Below are 16,739 nucleotides of genomic sequence, written 5' to 3'. Positions count from 1 at the left end.
GAGGCAGGTGAGGGCCAAGGGCTGACAGATCCATTAGAGATGCTGAATGCTTTATAAATTCTGGGTACAGAGGCAGGCAGGGAGCACTTTCCCAGGTGGCACTGTGGGGTCCCTGCAGCGCTGCAGTAGCACTCTGGGGCCCTTCCCAGCCTCTGTCTTCCATCCTGGATGGGAATGAGCCTTAGCCAAGCTGTTCTGGGCTCCCTCTGTGTCCCAGGTGATTCCCTGCAGATTTCTCAGCTCCCAGCACCTCTGACTGGACTGCGGGCTCTGGGTGCTGCTTGCACCCCCTCAGTACTCCTGGTTTTGCATTGCTCTCACTCTGTCCTTTTTCCTTCCCGTGCACTGTTGGATCCACAGCGATACTTTGTGTTCTGAGCTCTGCCCAGCCGTGCTCTGCCGAGCCAGGCCAGCTGCTGAGCCGGCGTTCCCTGCCTCCCGCTACAGCCACCGCTCCAGAAACGCCCATCACCGCCACCCCTGCCAGCATCCCCGCACTAACCCTTCCCTTTCCCCCCTCCAGCTGCCACCTGCGAGTTCCTGGACATCGTGGAGCTGCTGCTGCAGGCGGGAGCCGACCCGGGGCTGCGGGACCAGGAGGGCTGCCTGCCCGAGGAGGTGACGGACTCCAAAGCCATCACCCGGGCTCTGCAGCAGCACGGCCCCGGCCAGCCCTGAGCCCCGCGGCACAGAGATGCTCTGCAATAAACACCCCTTGCCCCCCTCCCTGCTGCCCTCCCCAAACACCTCGGGGGTTCCAGGGGACCTTTCAAAGCACAGGGTCTGGCTGGGCTCTCCAGCACGAGGGCCGAGCGCATGCCCTGAGCAGGGTGGCATCAGAGCTTGGCGTGCTCTGACCTTCATCAGTATTTGAGGGGGGAGGGAGGGGGGAGAGGGCCTGCAGGAGGCCCCAAGTGTTATTTTAATGTATCAAACACGAGTACTGTATGGGCTGTCTCACCAGAGCAGCGTGGGCTGACCTGTCGGCTCCTCCATGGGGATGCAGGGCCAGGTGAGATGCTCATCTCTCCCGTTCAGGCTGAATTTTGGGTTGTTTTATTTTTTTTTTCCCTGGGTCCAAACAAATAATATAAATAAAAGCACAGTGTTGGGATCAAGCCTCGATGTGTTTGTTTGGTTTTGGTTTTTTTTTTTGCAGAGGGTGACTTGGAAGCCATAAGAATGGGAGGCAGCTCAATGCAGCCTTGGGAAGTTCTGCTGGAGCTCTTGTCCTGGGAAGGGAGAGCTGCAAAGACAGCAGGGTCATACAGGTGTCTGTCTGTCCCTCTGGTTCTCACACAACACATGTTGCTAATCAGCCTCTTCAAGCTGACAGGACTTTTACCCCTTTGCTGAATTGAATGGCTTTAAACGCCATCTCAGCAGCTCCAGGGTGTCCTGCTGTGTGTCCATCCCTGGAATGGCTCCTCAGGGCTGAGGTCTGGTAAGAGCTGAGCACAGATAAACCTGCACCCACCCTGTCATCCCTCTGGATCTCTTTCAGACACTTCAAGATCTTCTCAGCTGGTCAAGTACCCAGAAAGGGGGGAAATGTGCCTTGTGGCCATGGCTGAGTGAGTGTGGGCTGATCATGGGCTTTGGTGCTGCCCCATCCCAGCTGGGCCCACGGAGCTGCCAGGGTGGGGTTGTGCTGTGGGATAGCTCCCAGCTGGGAGGAGGCTGCTGCTCTGGGGGGGTGTGTGGCAAGAGGAGCCCGTGGCTCCCCTGTGGGATATTGCCATGAGTTTGCTTTTCCCAGACAAGATTTACAGCCTGGGGGGAGCAGAGGAAATCTCCATGGCCGTGACAGGAAGCTGCTTGCCCATCGGGTTCTGCAGCACATCCAGCCTCAGGAACATAACTGGGAACGTTCCCTTGGCTAAGGAGTGGCTGGGCACAGTGGGTTTGGCCCCTCACAGTGTCTGTGCCTCCTGCCAGCGTTTGCTGACACTGACAAAATCACTGCGCTGGCTCCACCACACCACACACAGCACAGGCTCCGTGCTGGGGACAAAATGGCTTGGGCAGGTTATTTCCCAATAATTTAATATTAAGCAAGACCCTCCTATGGCTTCTGCTCCCCTTGCCCCTGCCCAGGGCAGCTGCAGGCTGGCTCATCACAGCCTGGCACTTTTGCACCCGGATGCAGATGAAGCAAGGATGCCAACCCCAATAGTGGGGTCACACTGACTTTGGTGGCACCAAGGCTGGGGACAAGCAAGGCCACCTCTCTGCAGGGCAGTAATGCACAGCCACTGCCTGGCTTGATGGACAAGCTGGGTAATAAAAAATCTCTGTTAAAGCCAGGATGAAAAGCAGCAGCCACGGTGCCGGTGCTTTCAGAGAGCACATTTGGGGCCGAGCGCTCAGCCCTGGAGATGTTTATAGCACTTTAGGTCTGTTTGTGAGGTTGGAGCCTTTCCAAAAAAAAAGAAAGCAGGGGTGAGGGTGGGGGGGAGGAGAGAAAGACATATATTATTGTTTATAATCTGCTTTATTCAGCCAAACCTTTCCCCCAGCAGCCTTGCGGATTGCTGTTAAATCCCTTGGTGCCTTTAACTACCCATACAGAAAGTGGTTAATGTGCATTCGCCCTAAGCTTGGCATCTACTCCAGGAAATCACTTTAATTGAGAAGCATTAAATGTTAAAATGATTAAAATATAGAAAGCAAACGCACAGGTGCCCATGGAGGGGCTTGGAGCCCTCTGTCCCTCCTGCCTGGCACGGCCCTTCCATCTCCCCTGTGCCCGCTGAGCACTGTGGTGGCACAGCCAGGCACCCAGTGTCACTGCTGCCAGGGGGCAGGAAAGCTGTGCCACCTTGGGCTGCCATGTGGCAGCCATGGAGATTCCCACCCCAGACCTCTCTGTGCCAGCAAAAACCAGGACACAATGACCAGTGCCACTTGTTCCATCACCCAGGGATGTCAGTGCCACCATCCAGACATGATCCAGGCAGTCCTCACCCCAAAGAGCCAATGGTGCCGGAGCAGGCGGTGCCAGTGGTGAGCACTGCCCTCCCACTGAGGAAGAAAAATCCCAAAGACAGAAAATCCCAAAGACAGCAGCTGCTAAAAAGCATCCCGAGTTTATTTGCCATCGCTTTCCCTCACGGCGAGGGGGTGACTGTACACATCTCATGCCAACACACTAGAGGCAGGGTACAAAAGCAACGCCCTGGGCCCGAATCCGGGGGCAATTTGGGGGGATCATTTCTCCCCCAAGACATGGCAATAAATAAGGTTTTATTCTTTAAAATTTTTTATTATTAGTCTTTTCGTTGGGTTTTATTTTTTTTTTCCTTTTTATTCCCCCAGGAAACAAGACTCTCACTTTGTGGAACTGTACAAAATTTACACAGCGAGGGGAGGAGGCATTTGGCCTTGTTGAAGGGGGATGGGAGCAGCAGGCACAGCTCTGCCCCGTCCCCCTCCCCACCAGGGCCGGGAGCTTGGCACGAAGCAGCACCCAAGGCTGGGGAGGGGGAGGCACGTGGATGCAGCTGGGGCAGCTCCTGCAGCACCAAGGCACCCAGCTGGGGGGCAAGGAAGGACAAGGACAGACCAGTGATGTGCTTTCTCGTGTGGCTTTTATTTTTTTTTTTTCTTTTTCTTTAATTCTTTTTTCCCCTCTGCTTTTGGAGCCTCCACACCTCTGGAAGGAGCCTGGACTGACTGGATCCAGCCCCAGCCCTCCCTGAAGGGCAGCCTGGGATCATCAGCATCACCCCAGAGACAGAGAGGGTGCAGGGACCCCATGGCCAGGGCATCCCTGCGGGGCTGGGGCAGAGTTGGCACCCTAGGCAGAGAGTGTGGGGCTGGATCTTATCCATGGGGCTCAATGTCTGAGGGTAGGGGCTGTGGCTGTGCTGGGGCACATGGGCATGTGGCTTTTGAGCAAGGGCTGGTGCTGAGTGAGCCTGGCCAGGAGCAGACCCCATGGGGCTGGTGGGATGTGCCAGAGCCGCCGGGATCCTTCCTGGCTGCCTGCACTCACCCTTCAGTGCCACCTGACCCACGGCACCAAAGGAGGAGGGTGACCCACACCAGGAGCATCTCACAGCCCAATCTCCCCTTCCCACCACCATGCAGGTGCTTCTGCAGCTGTCAAAATTCCTGTTCCCCTGTGTGGGAGGAATTTTTTTGCAATGCCCTCAGAGCAAAGGTTGCCCACCTCTCTCGCGCACCCGTCCGGTGGCTGCTGTGCAGGTGCCAGCCCCAGGCATCCCGGCTGGCCCTGCCGTGGCACAGCTTGGCCAGCGGGCATCCCGGGCTGGAGGCAATTTGTTTTTATTCCTTCCCCTCGCGTGACCATGGTACAAAGCAGCGATGCTCCTGCGTGCCCGGGGTTAAATCGCGGCCGCTGGGCCAGGAGCAGGCAGGATGGCCCCTGGGCAGCGGGGCTACGGCCCCGGCAAAATAAACCCTTCTACAATATAGACTTCTCTTTCTGCAGAGGCTCCGGGCAGCGCCGAGCTGCGTTTCAACACCATATGGAAAAATAACTCTGGAGAACAGCTGCGGTGCTCGGCAGGGGCTGCGGGGCTGGCGCGGGGGCCGCCATGGGCTCTGCCACCCCCGATTGTTCTTCTCTCCCTCCCGCCGGCCCCGCCACGGCCGGGTCCTCTCTTGTGCTTACACCCAAAGGCATCCGTGCCCCCCGCCCGAGCGCAGCCGCCGCGGCCGTGGCTGTCCCCCCTCCCTGCAGCCCTCCAGGGCCGATTCCCACGGGATCTCCTGGGAAGCTCAGCCGCCGGCGGGTGCCCTCGGTGCTGCGCTTGCGGGCCGGGGGGAGCGCGGGGGGCCGGGGCGGGGGCGAGCAGCGCTTAGAAGGGGGGGTGATCCATGTCGTCCAGCCAGGAGGCCGGGCTGGTGGGAAAGTCTGGGTACCCGACGCTGCTCCCCGTGGAGATGTCGGAGGTGGGGCCCCCCCCGGCCATGGCCCGCAGCGTCTGACTCACCCCCTGCGCCCCGTGGGCCAGCCCCAGGCTGCCGTCCATGGCGTAGTCCAGCCCGTTGAGCAAGGGCCCGTGCGCCGGCAGGGACGAGATGGAGGACGGCGACTGCGGGAGGCCGTAGGGGCTGCCGTCCCGCAAGTCCTGGTACGTCTGTCCCGTGCCCTCCATGGAGAAGCCGCCGTTCAGCAACTGTCCGCCCGCCACGTCCCCCACGGAGCCGTAAACCCTGTTGTTGTTGTTGTGGCCGAGCTCGGAGAGGATCTGCTCGTCTGCCGGGGACAGGAGGGAGAGCGGAGGCGGGGGGTGAGCGCCGGGGGCAGCCCCGCGTTCCCCCGGCCCCGCTCGGCCGCCGCGCTCACCGCGGAAGCTCAGCTCGCTGTCGCTGACGCCGCAGTCCTCGGCCGAGCTCTCCTTGTCCAGCTTCCCTCCGCCGCGGCTCCGCTTCACGCTCTTGTAGAACTGCCCCCAGCGATGCCGCCCCGCGTCCTTCTTCAGCCGCTTCTCCTTGGCCCGCCGGTTCTGGAACCACACCTGCAGCGGGCAATGGGGACATCGGTGGCACCGCGACACTCCCGCCACCCTGGCAGTCCTGCATGGCAGCACCCCTGCAACCCAGCGCCTCTGCAACCCAGCGTTCCGGCATCCCGCCACCTCTTACATGCCAGCACCCCTACATCCATCCCAGCACCCCTACATCCATCCCAGCACTCCTACATCCATCCCAGCACCCCTACATCCCTGCATCCCAGCACCCTGGCACACCAACATCCTGGTATGCCAGCATCTACACCACTATGCAACCCAGCATCCCTAAATCCTGCAAACCCGCATGCCAGCCCCCCAGCTCCCGCATCCCCCTGCAACCCAGCATCCTAAACCCCTGCAGCGCAGCTTCCAGGCTCCCCGATGCCCCTGTGACCCCTGCACCCCCTAAACCCAGCCCCCCCCAGAGGCTGCACCGCCCTTCCCTCGGGGCAGGGTGAGAGGGGCACCGCGGCCTCACCTGCACGACCCTCATGTCCAGCCCCGTCTCGGAGGAGAGCTGCTCCCGCACATGGCGGGCGGGCTTGGGGGAGTTTTTGTAGGCGTTCTTCAGCGTCTCCAGCTGCTTGGCCGTGATCGTGGTCCGGGGCCGCTTCGCGCCCGCCTCGGAGTCATCTGCAAGCCAAGGAGCCGGTGCTAACCCCGAGCAGCAGCAGCAGCAGCAGCAGCAGCAGCACACCCTGGGGAAGATCTCCCCAAAAGCGGCTGCCCCGGAGCCCGCAGCGCCCCTTGCCGCGGGTAACCCAGCGGGTACGGAGCCCCCGAGCGGGCCGTGCCCCTGGCAGCCTTTTCGGGGTGCCTACCGTTCTGCTTGGCCGTCTCGTAGTCCTCCTTGCAGACCAGCCGCCCGTCCTCCATCAGGTAGAACTCGTCGCCCGTGGCCAGCTGGCGGCTGCAGATGATGCAGGCGAAGCAGTGCAGGTGGTACACGAAGTCCTGGGCTTTGCGGACCACCTGGGTCGGGGGGATGCCCTGCTGGCACGCCGTGCATTTGGTCCCGAAACGCCTGCGGGGAGAAGAGGGCGAGCCTGAGCCCCCCGGCCCGGCGGGGTTTGCCGGGATGGGGAGCGGAGACAGGGCAGAGTTGAAACCAGCGATCAACCTTATTATGCATGACACTTCACACGGCGGGGGTTTATCTTCCTCAGAGTGAGAGACCGGCCTAATGGAGCCGAGAAGGGTTTGATTTTAATGATTCTTTTAACTAATGCTTATAGGCTGCCTGATTTTTTCCCCTGCAAGGACAGTACATATTTCATCCACATTAACACCAAATAAATTAATTACGCCGCCCCGCTGGCATGATGAATGCCAGGTTAATGCGGAATGATGGGGCTCTTACACCAGAAGGATGGCCTGGCAGGGGCGTGGGGTGGGGCACGAGCAGAGCCGCCAGCTCGGCTGCAGGGAGTGTGCAAGGGGGGCGTGAGAGTGGGAAAAGGAGCGTGGAAGGAGCACGGCGCATGAGGGTGGGAGCAGCGTGAAAGAAACGTGCAAGGATGGCACAGGAACGGGGAGGGTTCATGCAGTGAATGTGAGTGCGCGAGAATGGTGCGGGAAGTGTGCAAGAGGGGAAGTCACTGAATGAACGGTGACTCGTGCCATGAGCAGGAAACCAGAAGTCAGCGGATGTTCCACCGGTGGTTTTGGTAACAGACGCCGTGGGACTGAGCTGGGGCAGATCCCCACCTCCCACTGGCTCCACAGGGCTCTGTGAGGTCTCCCCCGCTCCCCAGAGCAGCCCTAAACACCCCAGAGCACCACAGAGCATCCAGGTGACAAAGCTGTCAGAATAAATCTGCCCCGCCTGCTTTGAAGGAGCAGGAACAGGAACGCCCCGAGCAGGAACAGGAGCGCCCCAATCCCTTTGGCCCCAGCCCGAGGCTGCGGGGACAGACAGTGACATTTGAGTGCCGGGGGAGTGCAGCCACTCCAGGCACCTCTGGCTGCCCCCTGAGGCCTGAACAGCCCCAAAAATCACCCTCGAGGCCGATGGCTGCTCATCCCCTCCGGAAATCCAGGGCACAGCCACCACAGCTGGGTCTCTGAGACTGTCCCTGAGCCACGCAGGTGTCACCCAGGGATGGGTGGCAGGTACTGGGCATGGGTGGTGGCAGCAGGATTTTGGGGGCTGGAAGCAGAAGGCGAGAAGGGAAAACCTGGTTTGTCTCATTTTCTGGGCTTGTATCCTAAAGGGAGAGTCCCTGGACATCTGCTGGGGACACCTCAGCTCTCCTGGAGTCAGAGGGGAGGGAAGGTGGGAGAGGAAGGGGGAAAGAGGGAGAGGAGATGGACAAGAGAGAGGGAGGGAGGGATGAGGAAAGGATGGAATGGAGGATAAAGGGAGGAGGGGTGGGAATGGAGCGAAGGAGGAAAGCAGGAATGAGTGAGGGAGAGGATGGACAGAGGATGCTTTTCTGCTCCCAAGGCTGAGCTGGTGCCCACTCTGCAGCCCCCATCCCCTGCCCCTTCACCCCCTCTCACAGAACACTGTAAAAGCCAATTTAACAACTGTCCCCACACCCCGGGCTGCTTCCACATCATCCGGGGACACAGGACCCAGGACAGAGCCAAGGACCCAGAGCTGCAATTCGGGGGAAGGAAAAAAAAAAAAAAAAAAAAATCAGAAATCGATCTGATCCTTTCCAAAGCAGCTCCTGCATTGCCAAGCGCCTCCGAAGTTGGGCTGAAATCCTCACGTGCCCTGCAGGTTCCCTACCCCGAGATCAATGAGCGGTTAAGGAAAGGTGAGGTGCGAGCGCCGAGCTGCTATTGATTGGCACCAAATAATCCAGGCAGGACCTCATCTGAGAAAGTCGCTGATCTTTCAACTCCAATTAACATTGATTACCCGCACCTTTTGGGCGACTATTTAAATGACTCGGAGATTAATAGGCTGGAAAATATCAGAAGTGAAGCGTTATTACCCAGGCTGGAGTGGCCGCTTTGACCGTCTCCGGGAAGGAGAAATCCGAGCCGCAGCTTTGGTCCTGATGCCTGATGAGGATCTGGGAGAGCCTGGGGATGGCAAGGCAGGGAAGTCCTGTCTAGGGACGGACCGGAATGGCTTTAGGATTGTGCTATGGGGTGCTGGGGACAGCCCGTGTGGCTGCTCGGGAGCGGGAGGTGACGGCACAAGGAGGTGGCTTCAGTCCCCGAGGGGCAGCAGCTGCTGCATCCAAGCACTGAAAGGCACCAGGATCCAACCCCCAGCAAAAAACCTTCTCTATCCCTTGGGGAAAATCCCAAAATTCACCGGCAGATTCACCCAGAGCATCCTAAAGGCAAAGTCCGTTTTTAACGGGGAACGAGTTGTCCTGTCTCGTGGGAGCAGGGAAATGCCAAGGCTGGGGCATCGCACAGCTCACAGGCAGCTGCCGAGGCAATCAAATGAGGTTTTCACGCTAATGGGAGCAAAAAAGGGATTAAAAAAAAAAAAAAGAAAGAGGTAAAAGGTGAAGGGAGAGAATCAGCATCATCAAATCCCGAGGGGGCGAGGGAGGCACTCGGGAGGCAGAGGCAGCGCTGCCGGAGCCTTGCGCGGGTTTCTCCTGCCCTCTAGCTCCGAGCAGGGCCGGGGCCACCGAGCGGCCGCAGGATGTCACCCCCGGGGGCTGAACACCAGCACGGGGCAGGGACAGGAGCAGCAGGGAGATCTGGGGCTTTCCCATGGCTGCATCCCCACAAGCAGCATCCGCCCGGCAGCAGCTGCAAAGCACCGACATCCCTTTAGTGCCACGACAACGACAACAAGCTGTTTGAAGATTTTTGGAGAAATGATGCTTAAAATTGGGCTGTGCGTTTGCTGTGCGGGCAGGGAGGCGCTGCCTTTGGGGGGTGCTACTCACTTGAAGAAATCCTCCTTGCAGTAGACGCTGCCGGCGCGGGAGAAGCAGCGCTCGGCCAGCTGCATGTGGCAGTCGGCGCACTTGAGGCAGGAGCTGTGCCAGTGGCGGTCCAGCACCTTGAGGATGAACTTGTCCAGGATGTGCTGGTTGCAGCCGGCGCACTGGGGGATCTCTGCCCGGAGAGGATGGAGAGAAGAGCAGCGTCAGCCACCGCAACCCCTCGGGGCTCCCAAAACCCTGCCCGGCCACATCCTGCGGGTTTTTGGAGATGCCACCCCTCAAATCCCCGCACATCTCCCTCTGCAAAGCTTTGCCAAAAGCCGCCGGGACAGACGAGACACGGCTGGGTCGGACAGACACACACGCGGTGTTTTTCCTTCCTGCTCCCCGTTTTTCAGGCCGTGTTTTCCTCTCTGCCACGCGTTTTCCCTGCCTGCCTCTCCCCCTCTGGAATGGCACAACCACCAAGCAGGGACAGCGCTTGTAGCCCCCCACTGACTCACACATGTGGGAGCAGATGGATTCGGGGGGAAAAAAAATAAAAAGGAAAAGAGTTTTAAAAAGAAAAAATGTTAAAACAAACAAACAAAACCACCAAGAAAATAAAAAAGGAAAAATTTTAAAAGGAAGAAATATTTGAAAAACGAAAAAATATATTAAAAAACTACAAAAAAGGGAAAATATTAAGAAAAAGGAAAATTACTAAAAAGGATTTTTTAAAAAATTAAAGAATAAAAAAGGTTGTTTAAAATAAAACAACGAGATACGAAATAGATAAAAAGCAAGGAATATTTTAAAAATTGAAAATATTTTTAAAGGAAAAATATTTAAGAAGGAAGAAAATCAGAAGAAGGAAAAATGTTTTTAAAAGAGGAAAAGGAAGGAAAGGTTCAAAAAGGAAACCGGAAAAGGAGAAAATTAAGCAGAAACAAAAAAGGAAAAGCAAAAAGAGGAGAAACAAAAAAAACGTGAGAAAAGGAAGGGTACAAGGGAGGAAAAGAAAAGAAGGAAAAGAGGGGCCAGGGAGAGAAAGGGGAATGGGAGAGAAAGAGAGGAGAAAGGCAAAGAAAGAGGAAGGAAAGGATGAAAAAGAAGGGGAAAAGAAAAGAAGAGCGGGGAGAAGAGGAAGGAACGGGCAAAGGAGGAAATAAAGAGCGGGGGGAAGGAGGAAAAGAGCACAGGAAAATCCCATATTGTTACAGCCTCGAACAACATTATTGCAAAATCCTTTGGGGTCCTGCCACGTACCTCAGGGGAGGGCAGCTGATCCCATCCCTGCCCAGGCTGGACAGTGACAATCGCAGCGCCCTCCGACCCCGGCTACTGCTTCTGTCCCATTAACCGCACCATAAATTAAAAATTAATAATTCTACCGTTCTTGAGGTCCCTCTTTCCCTTCCTGGTTTGGGAACACCGGGACGCTTCGCTGCCCTCCCTCCAGCCCCGCGATTTCCAGGCTGGGTGTGCGGAACCCGTTCGGGAGCAGCGCGAACGCCGCTGGCGCCGGCCCCAAGAAATCCTTCTGGGTCGTTTCACAAACGCGTGTGCATCTCCAGGAGACACGTCTTGTGTCTAAATGATTATTTATGTCAACACGGGTGTGTTTGCACGCACCCGTCCTACACTCTCACAAACCAACAAAGAGATTTCCCCTTCCTAAAAGCAGCGACGTAGCTCAGTTTCAACAAGCAGACAACCGCAGCCGAGAATAGGATATCTCCCTTCAAATTTCCAAAGAAAACTATTTGGTTTTTTTTAAGAGGAAACCGATTTTCCTTCCAATTTCGCTGTAGATGCACGGCACCATCCCCACGCACAGGTGCCTGCGTGTGCAATGATGCCTGTGCGCACACACGGGGATGATAATAATAATAAAAATAATAATACCAACAATAACAAAAGGGGAAACTGCCAGGGGAACTAGGAGATGTCCCTCTGGTTGGCAGAGAGAAAATATCTCAAATTCAAGCCCCGCACCCTGCTTTGTGCTTTGCCACAGAGGCAGCTGCCTCCCTGCCTCGCATTTATTGCGCTCGTTTTACCTGAATTATTTTATTGAACAGGAATAAAGTTAATGGGTACAATTGGTACGTCGGGAACGAGGCGCTCCCAGGCTGTCTTTGCCCACCAGCATTCCCAGTTTGTGTGCACAGGGTGGTTCGGATGCTCCTCGTGGGGGGGACACAACCGCGGGGTCCCCGCTCCCCACCCAGGGACCCCCGGGCGATGCAGCAGCCTCGGTGCCAACCTCGCCCCGGGGGAGAGGGGAAATTTGGGGCTCCCCTCTGCCCCCAAAGGGAGGGTACAGCCCATGTGCATGCCGGGCGGGCTTTGGCCGCTTCCCACGAAAGCCCGTGGGCAGATCCGCAATCCCCCCCCGCCTCCTCCCCGCGCTCCCTCCCACGCACGGGCACCCGAGGCACGGCCTGGCCCCGCCGCCGCCGCTGCCGTGATTTATTAGCGGCGGGTCCATCCTCCCATTCCCCCCCGCTCCCCGCCCCTCTCCCCGACGGGAAAAATTAGAGAAATATCGATTGGAACGGAACAAACCGGTCGGTGGCCGCAGTAATCCCCCAGACCGCAAAGGGGAGCGGGGGGAGATGCGGGGGCAGCGCCGGGCACCGAGGGGCACGAACAGGGGCTCTGGGGCAGGTTCTGCTCCGGACTAACAAATCCCGGCTCTGGGGCCGAGTTCTGCTCCGGACTAACAAATCCCGGCTCTGGGGCAGGTTCTGCTCCGGACTAACAAATCCCGGCTCTGGGGCAGGTTCTGCCCCGTTCAGGGGCAGGGACGGAACCCAGGGTGTCCGGGAGTGCGGGGGAAAAGCGGAGCCCAAAGGGGCCCGGGCCGCCGGTACCGGAGCCTGCACCGAGCCCAGGGAAAGCGCCAGTCCGGGGAGGTCCTTCAAAGCGGGGTTTTGGGGGGAGGACGGTCGGAGCCTGCACCGAGCCAGGGAAAGCGCTCGGGGTTCCTTCACAGCTGCGGGGAAAACCTTCCTAAAACCTTCAATTTCTGTGCTGCGGGCAAACGACTTTCTCGGCGGCGATCAATCACAGCCCCTTGGCCGGAGCCTGCCGGCAGCCGGGCACTGTTCCCGCAGCCTTTGGCACAAGTTTTGACTCCGGTGAGATGTGCAAAACAATATTCATAAATAATATTCGGAATTTTATTTTTAACAATCCCGTCTGCAAGGCTAAGCGAGGCCTGGGGGGGGTTGGGGAGAGGCAGCTCGGCTCCCCAAAATCCTGCAGAAAGAGATGCTGTAGGACACAGCCGCTGCTAAAATAAAGGAACTGGTGCCTAAAGAGAGAGGAAAAGCTGTGATTTAATAGCGATTAAAAATTGAAATGTCACGGATTTTCCTCTCACACGTGATGAAATATCGAAATGCTGCTGGGGGCTTCTTGGGAAGGGGTTCCCTGCCCAGGGAGAATTTCCTTCGGCTCGGAGGGGGCCGTGTTCTGTGTCACTGAGGCAGGATCAGGCCCCAGATCTGTCACGACATGAAAGCAGGTGGCTGGGAGCTGGCAGCGGCCGCGGGGCTCAGGCTGGGGCAGCGGGAAAACCACAGGAGGATGATTTCCAGCAGCCCAGCCTCATCTATTTTCTTTCTGCCTTTTTTTTTTTTTGCGCATAAGTATAATATTTATTATTATTATTATTATTGTTAATAATAATAGCATTACCAGAGATATAAATAGCAATATTCGTAATAATAATTGTAAAATATAATAATAATAATAATAATAATAATAATAATAATAATAATAATAATAATAATAATAATAATAATAATAATAATAATAATAATAATAATAGTATCTCGTTGGATTCTTTCCTGCTAACTCTTGATCAAGAGATGGAGAGGAATGACAATGTCATGGGCAAGGGAGTTTGGTGGCCCCGGGAAGGGCCAGCTCAGAGAGCTGTTCTGGGGCAATGCAGCTCCACGGTGGTTTGGGCACCTCATTTTTCTCTTAAATCAAGGGATTCCGAGGCCATAGAAGTGACCCAGCGACCCGGAACCAGCCTGACTCGGGATACGGTGGTGGGACAGACACTGTGTGTCCCCGTCCCTGTCCCTGCACCGACTCTGTGCCCCTGACCGCGATTTTCCTTCCCCTCTGCTGCGGTGAAATTGGCTGAACGGGCCCTCCTGTTTAACCCTCCCGCAGCTCGGCAAAGGGACCGGACCGAACCGGGGGATAACGGCGACAGCTCCCACGGCAAGAGGCAGCACCGAAAAACCCACGGAAAACGAATTCCAGCCCCCGGTGCCCCCCGTGCCCCGGACCCCGGCCGGGCTGCCCCGCGCCCCGGGCCCGTCCCCCCCCTCCACCGCCCCGGGTCCCTCCCCTCAACTTTCTCGGTGCCGAGCATCGCCCTGGTGGCCCCGGTGGGGTCCCCCCACTCCGGGAGCGCGGCGAGTCCCGCTCTGGGGAACGGGGAGAAATAATCATCATAATCATGATAAAAATAGCAATAATAACAACAGCAGCAATTCCCGCCCAGGCGGCCGCCCGCGCAGGCCCCCCCGGCCTCCCGCAGCCCCCGGGCGCACCGGGGCACGGCCGAACCCCGCCGGGATCCACGGGGGGCATCCACAGTGCCCGCGGGGCTCGGCCCTGTACGAACCACCGGGCTGGCAGACAGCCGCCGTGGGTCACCCACAGCTCGGCTCCAGCGTCCCCCCTCGGGGCGCGCCGTCCCCGCTGGCTCCATCCAGCCCTGCGCGCACCGCACGGACGCGCTACCTGTGGCTGCAGGGCTGCCGGACCCACAGACACACGCGGGTGATTTTTGGATGGACGCGGGTGCGGCGGCATCGCTCCGGGGGCCCCGCGGCGCCCAGGCGGGCTCGGCATCCCGGTACCCTCCCGGTACCGTCCCGGTACCGTCCCGGTACCGTCCCGGTACCGCGCACGCACGGCCCTGGGCCCCTTCCCACCGCCGCCTGTCGCGATAAACGATATCAGCGGGCTGTCGTGCGCTGCGCGGGGCGGGCGGGGGCCGGGGCCGCGCACACACACTCACACTCACACTCACACTCATATTCACACTCACACTCGAATTCACGCTCACACAGCACTGCCGGAGCCGCGCCGTCCTCCCCGTCGGGGCCGGGCCCGCATCGCCCCGCTGCCCGCCCGCCCCGGGGCACCGCTCTCCCTCCCGCACCCTCCGCATTTGCGCGGCCGTGAACGGCGCTGCACGCTGGGGAAAACGAACGGAAAGTGCAGAACGGGAGCGAACGGGAGCGGGGGCACCTGCCCGGCCGCAGGGCGCTGCCCCGCCGGCCCGGGGCCGCCTTTGCGGCAGGGAGCGAAGGAGGGAGAAGAGAAAAGCGTCCTTACGTTGCACCGGCACACCGAGGATCTCGGGAAGCCCCTTGACAGCCCCTTCGGCAGCGAGCGCAGAGCTTTGCATCATTTTATTGGCCCGGGGGGCGGCGGAGGGGAGAGAAGAGGGGCGGGAGAGCCGCGGGCCGGGCCGGCGGAGCCCGGCGGCGGGAGGTGGCGTGTCCCGGTGCCGTGTCCCGGTGCCGTGTCCCGGTGCCGTGTCCCGGTGCCGGTGCCCGCCGGTGCCGCCCGCCTCCCATTCATTCCCCTGCGGGGAGCGCGCCTGACGTCACCGCCCGCAGGGGGGCGGGGGCGGGACGGGCCCCTCGCAGCCAATCAGCGCCCGCTCCGCGCCACCGGGGGCGGGGCCTGTGCGGGGAGGCGGGGCTTGTGTGGCGGGGGCGGGGCCTGCGGGGAAGGGGCGGGGCCGGGTTCGGCGGTGCCTTCGGGGACGGAGAGGGACAGAGAGGGACGAGCCCAAGGCCGCGGGCGGGCTCTGCTCCCGGGGCTCCAGGAGCTGCTCCCGCTCCATGGAAGGCGCTGGCGAGTCCCCACTCCGGGCACAGCCCCCGCCCTGTCCCTCCTGCCGCTGGGAACGGAGGCTCAGCCAAGGGGCTCTTCCCCGGCCCCGGCGGACAGCAGCGCATCCCGCGGCACCATGAGCTCCTGCCCAGCGGCTGCCACCCCGCCACGGCCAGCTCTGCTTCCACAGGGCGCTGTGACACATCCCTGGGGCCCGTGCCAATGGTGCCTCCCCAGGGACACCTCTGGGCACGGACAGAGCCGGCACAAGGGTGGCAGTGCCGAAGGGCTCGGGGTGGCTGCGGCCACCGTGAGAATCCCCGTGGGACTCTGCTGAGGGAGAACCCTGAGACAACGCAGCCCCCAGCACTGATGTGGCAGCCGAGGGCTGAGCCAGAGAAGTCACCGAAATGGGGCTGAAGTTATGGTGGGTGCCCCCAGCATCGCCCTTTCATGCTCACCGTGTCACCAGCTCGGGGACAATGGTGCCAAATGTGCTGGGCCATCCCGCTCTGCTCAGGGAGCAGGGCGAGGCTCCCGAGGTGGCGCACGGCAGCTTCTGGCAGGTGAGAGAGGATGCTCAGCCAGCCCAGAGCGCAGCTCAGGTGTGCCCGTGCCAAGCCTTCGTTGTCACACTGTTAGGAAGAGGATTTTGCCGCCTGAAAAAACCTGAAACCCTGTCCCGCCAGGAAATGTGCAGATGGGACAAGCCAGCAACTGGAAAAAAAATTATGTTTAAAAATAAAAGTAATAAAACCTAAGAAATTTATTAAGCCTGATAGTTCCTTAGGAAAAAATAAAAACGAAGTTTTTCTATGAGATGCTGGGGTTTGACCCCCTCAAAGCTCCATTTTTACCAGCAAACCCCCTTCCCCCTCATATGGCAGCTCTGTGCAGAGACCGGCGTGCACTCATACAGGAGAGAGCCCAACCCTGCAGTTCGCCGAACGCCAAAATCTGCTTTCCCCCAGGGAGGTGGATCCCAACCCCTCCCATCCCGTCCGGTCCCATCCCCTAAATCACGCTGCGGCTCCTAAGTGCATTAGGCACCGCCAGACCCCGGCCGGCCCCGGCCACCTGCGCTCCGCAGCCCCCTGGGGCAGGGGCCACCGTGTCCCCGCGTCCCCAGGCAGCCACAGCGCGGCTCCCGACACGCAGAAAGGCGGGTTGGACGGGAGAAGTTTAGCCGGACGCGCGGACAGACGGACAGACGGACACTGCCCCATCGCCACCCTGGTCCTGCTGCTTTGCATTTCCAGCCTATTTCCCTGATTATCCCACCGCTGCCGGGAGTCGCCACGGTCTCCCAGCTCTCTTGGCACGCTCTGATTTATCTCTCAGCCGGGATAAGAGCTCCCTCCACCCCCTTCTCCTCGGGGAATTCAATTTTCATTCATTTTTCTGCTTTGCCAGATTGATCCAGCCCCCTCTGCCCTGCTCTGGATCACTCCTGGCAGCGGTGAGCGGGCAAAGGGAGCCGCACAGCACCGAGCCCTCACCTTGGGGAAGCATCGTGTTGCCGGGGGGG

The 16,739-nt window shown here is 59.1% G+C and overlaps 2 protein-coding genes across 2 annotated transcripts in view; one reads left to right on the top strand and one right to left on the bottom strand.

The window, feature by feature from the left end:
* The window catches only part of ACBD6 (acyl-CoA binding domain containing 6), an 83,267-nt gene extending 82,149 nt beyond the window's left edge, over positions 1-1,118 (top strand). The window contains exon 8 of the mRNA XM_030953749.1: positions 524-1,118. Coding sequence (XP_030809609.1) covers positions 524-678 — 155 coding nt within the window. The 3' untranslated portion in view covers positions 679-1,118. The remainder of the gene's footprint in view (positions 1-523) is intronic.
* A 3,708-nt stretch (positions 1,119-4,826) lies between these two features.
* On the bottom strand, positions 4,827-14,796 carry LHX4 (LIM homeobox 4). The gene is made up of 6 exons (XM_030953603.1): positions 14,705-14,796; positions 9,350-9,521; positions 6,305-6,507; positions 5,962-6,116; positions 5,318-5,489; positions 4,827-5,227 (listed from the first exon to the last, which is right to left on the bottom strand). Exons 1-6 carry the CDS (start codon positions 14,778-14,780, stop codon positions 4,827-4,829), a joined length of 1,179 nt encoding a protein of 392 aa, XP_030809463.1. The 5' UTR covers positions 14,781-14,796.
* Between the last annotated feature and the right edge of the window lie 1,943 nt (positions 14,797-16,739).

This window comes from Camarhynchus parvulus, chromosome 8 (assembly GCF_901933205.1).
Source record: "Camarhynchus parvulus chromosome 8, STF_HiC, whole genome shotgun sequence".
Classification (NCBI taxonomy): Eukaryota; Metazoa; Chordata; class Aves; order Passeriformes; family Thraupidae; genus Camarhynchus; species Camarhynchus parvulus.
Note: the sequence above shows the minus strand (reverse complement) of the source record. Positions and strands in the feature narration are given on the sequence as shown.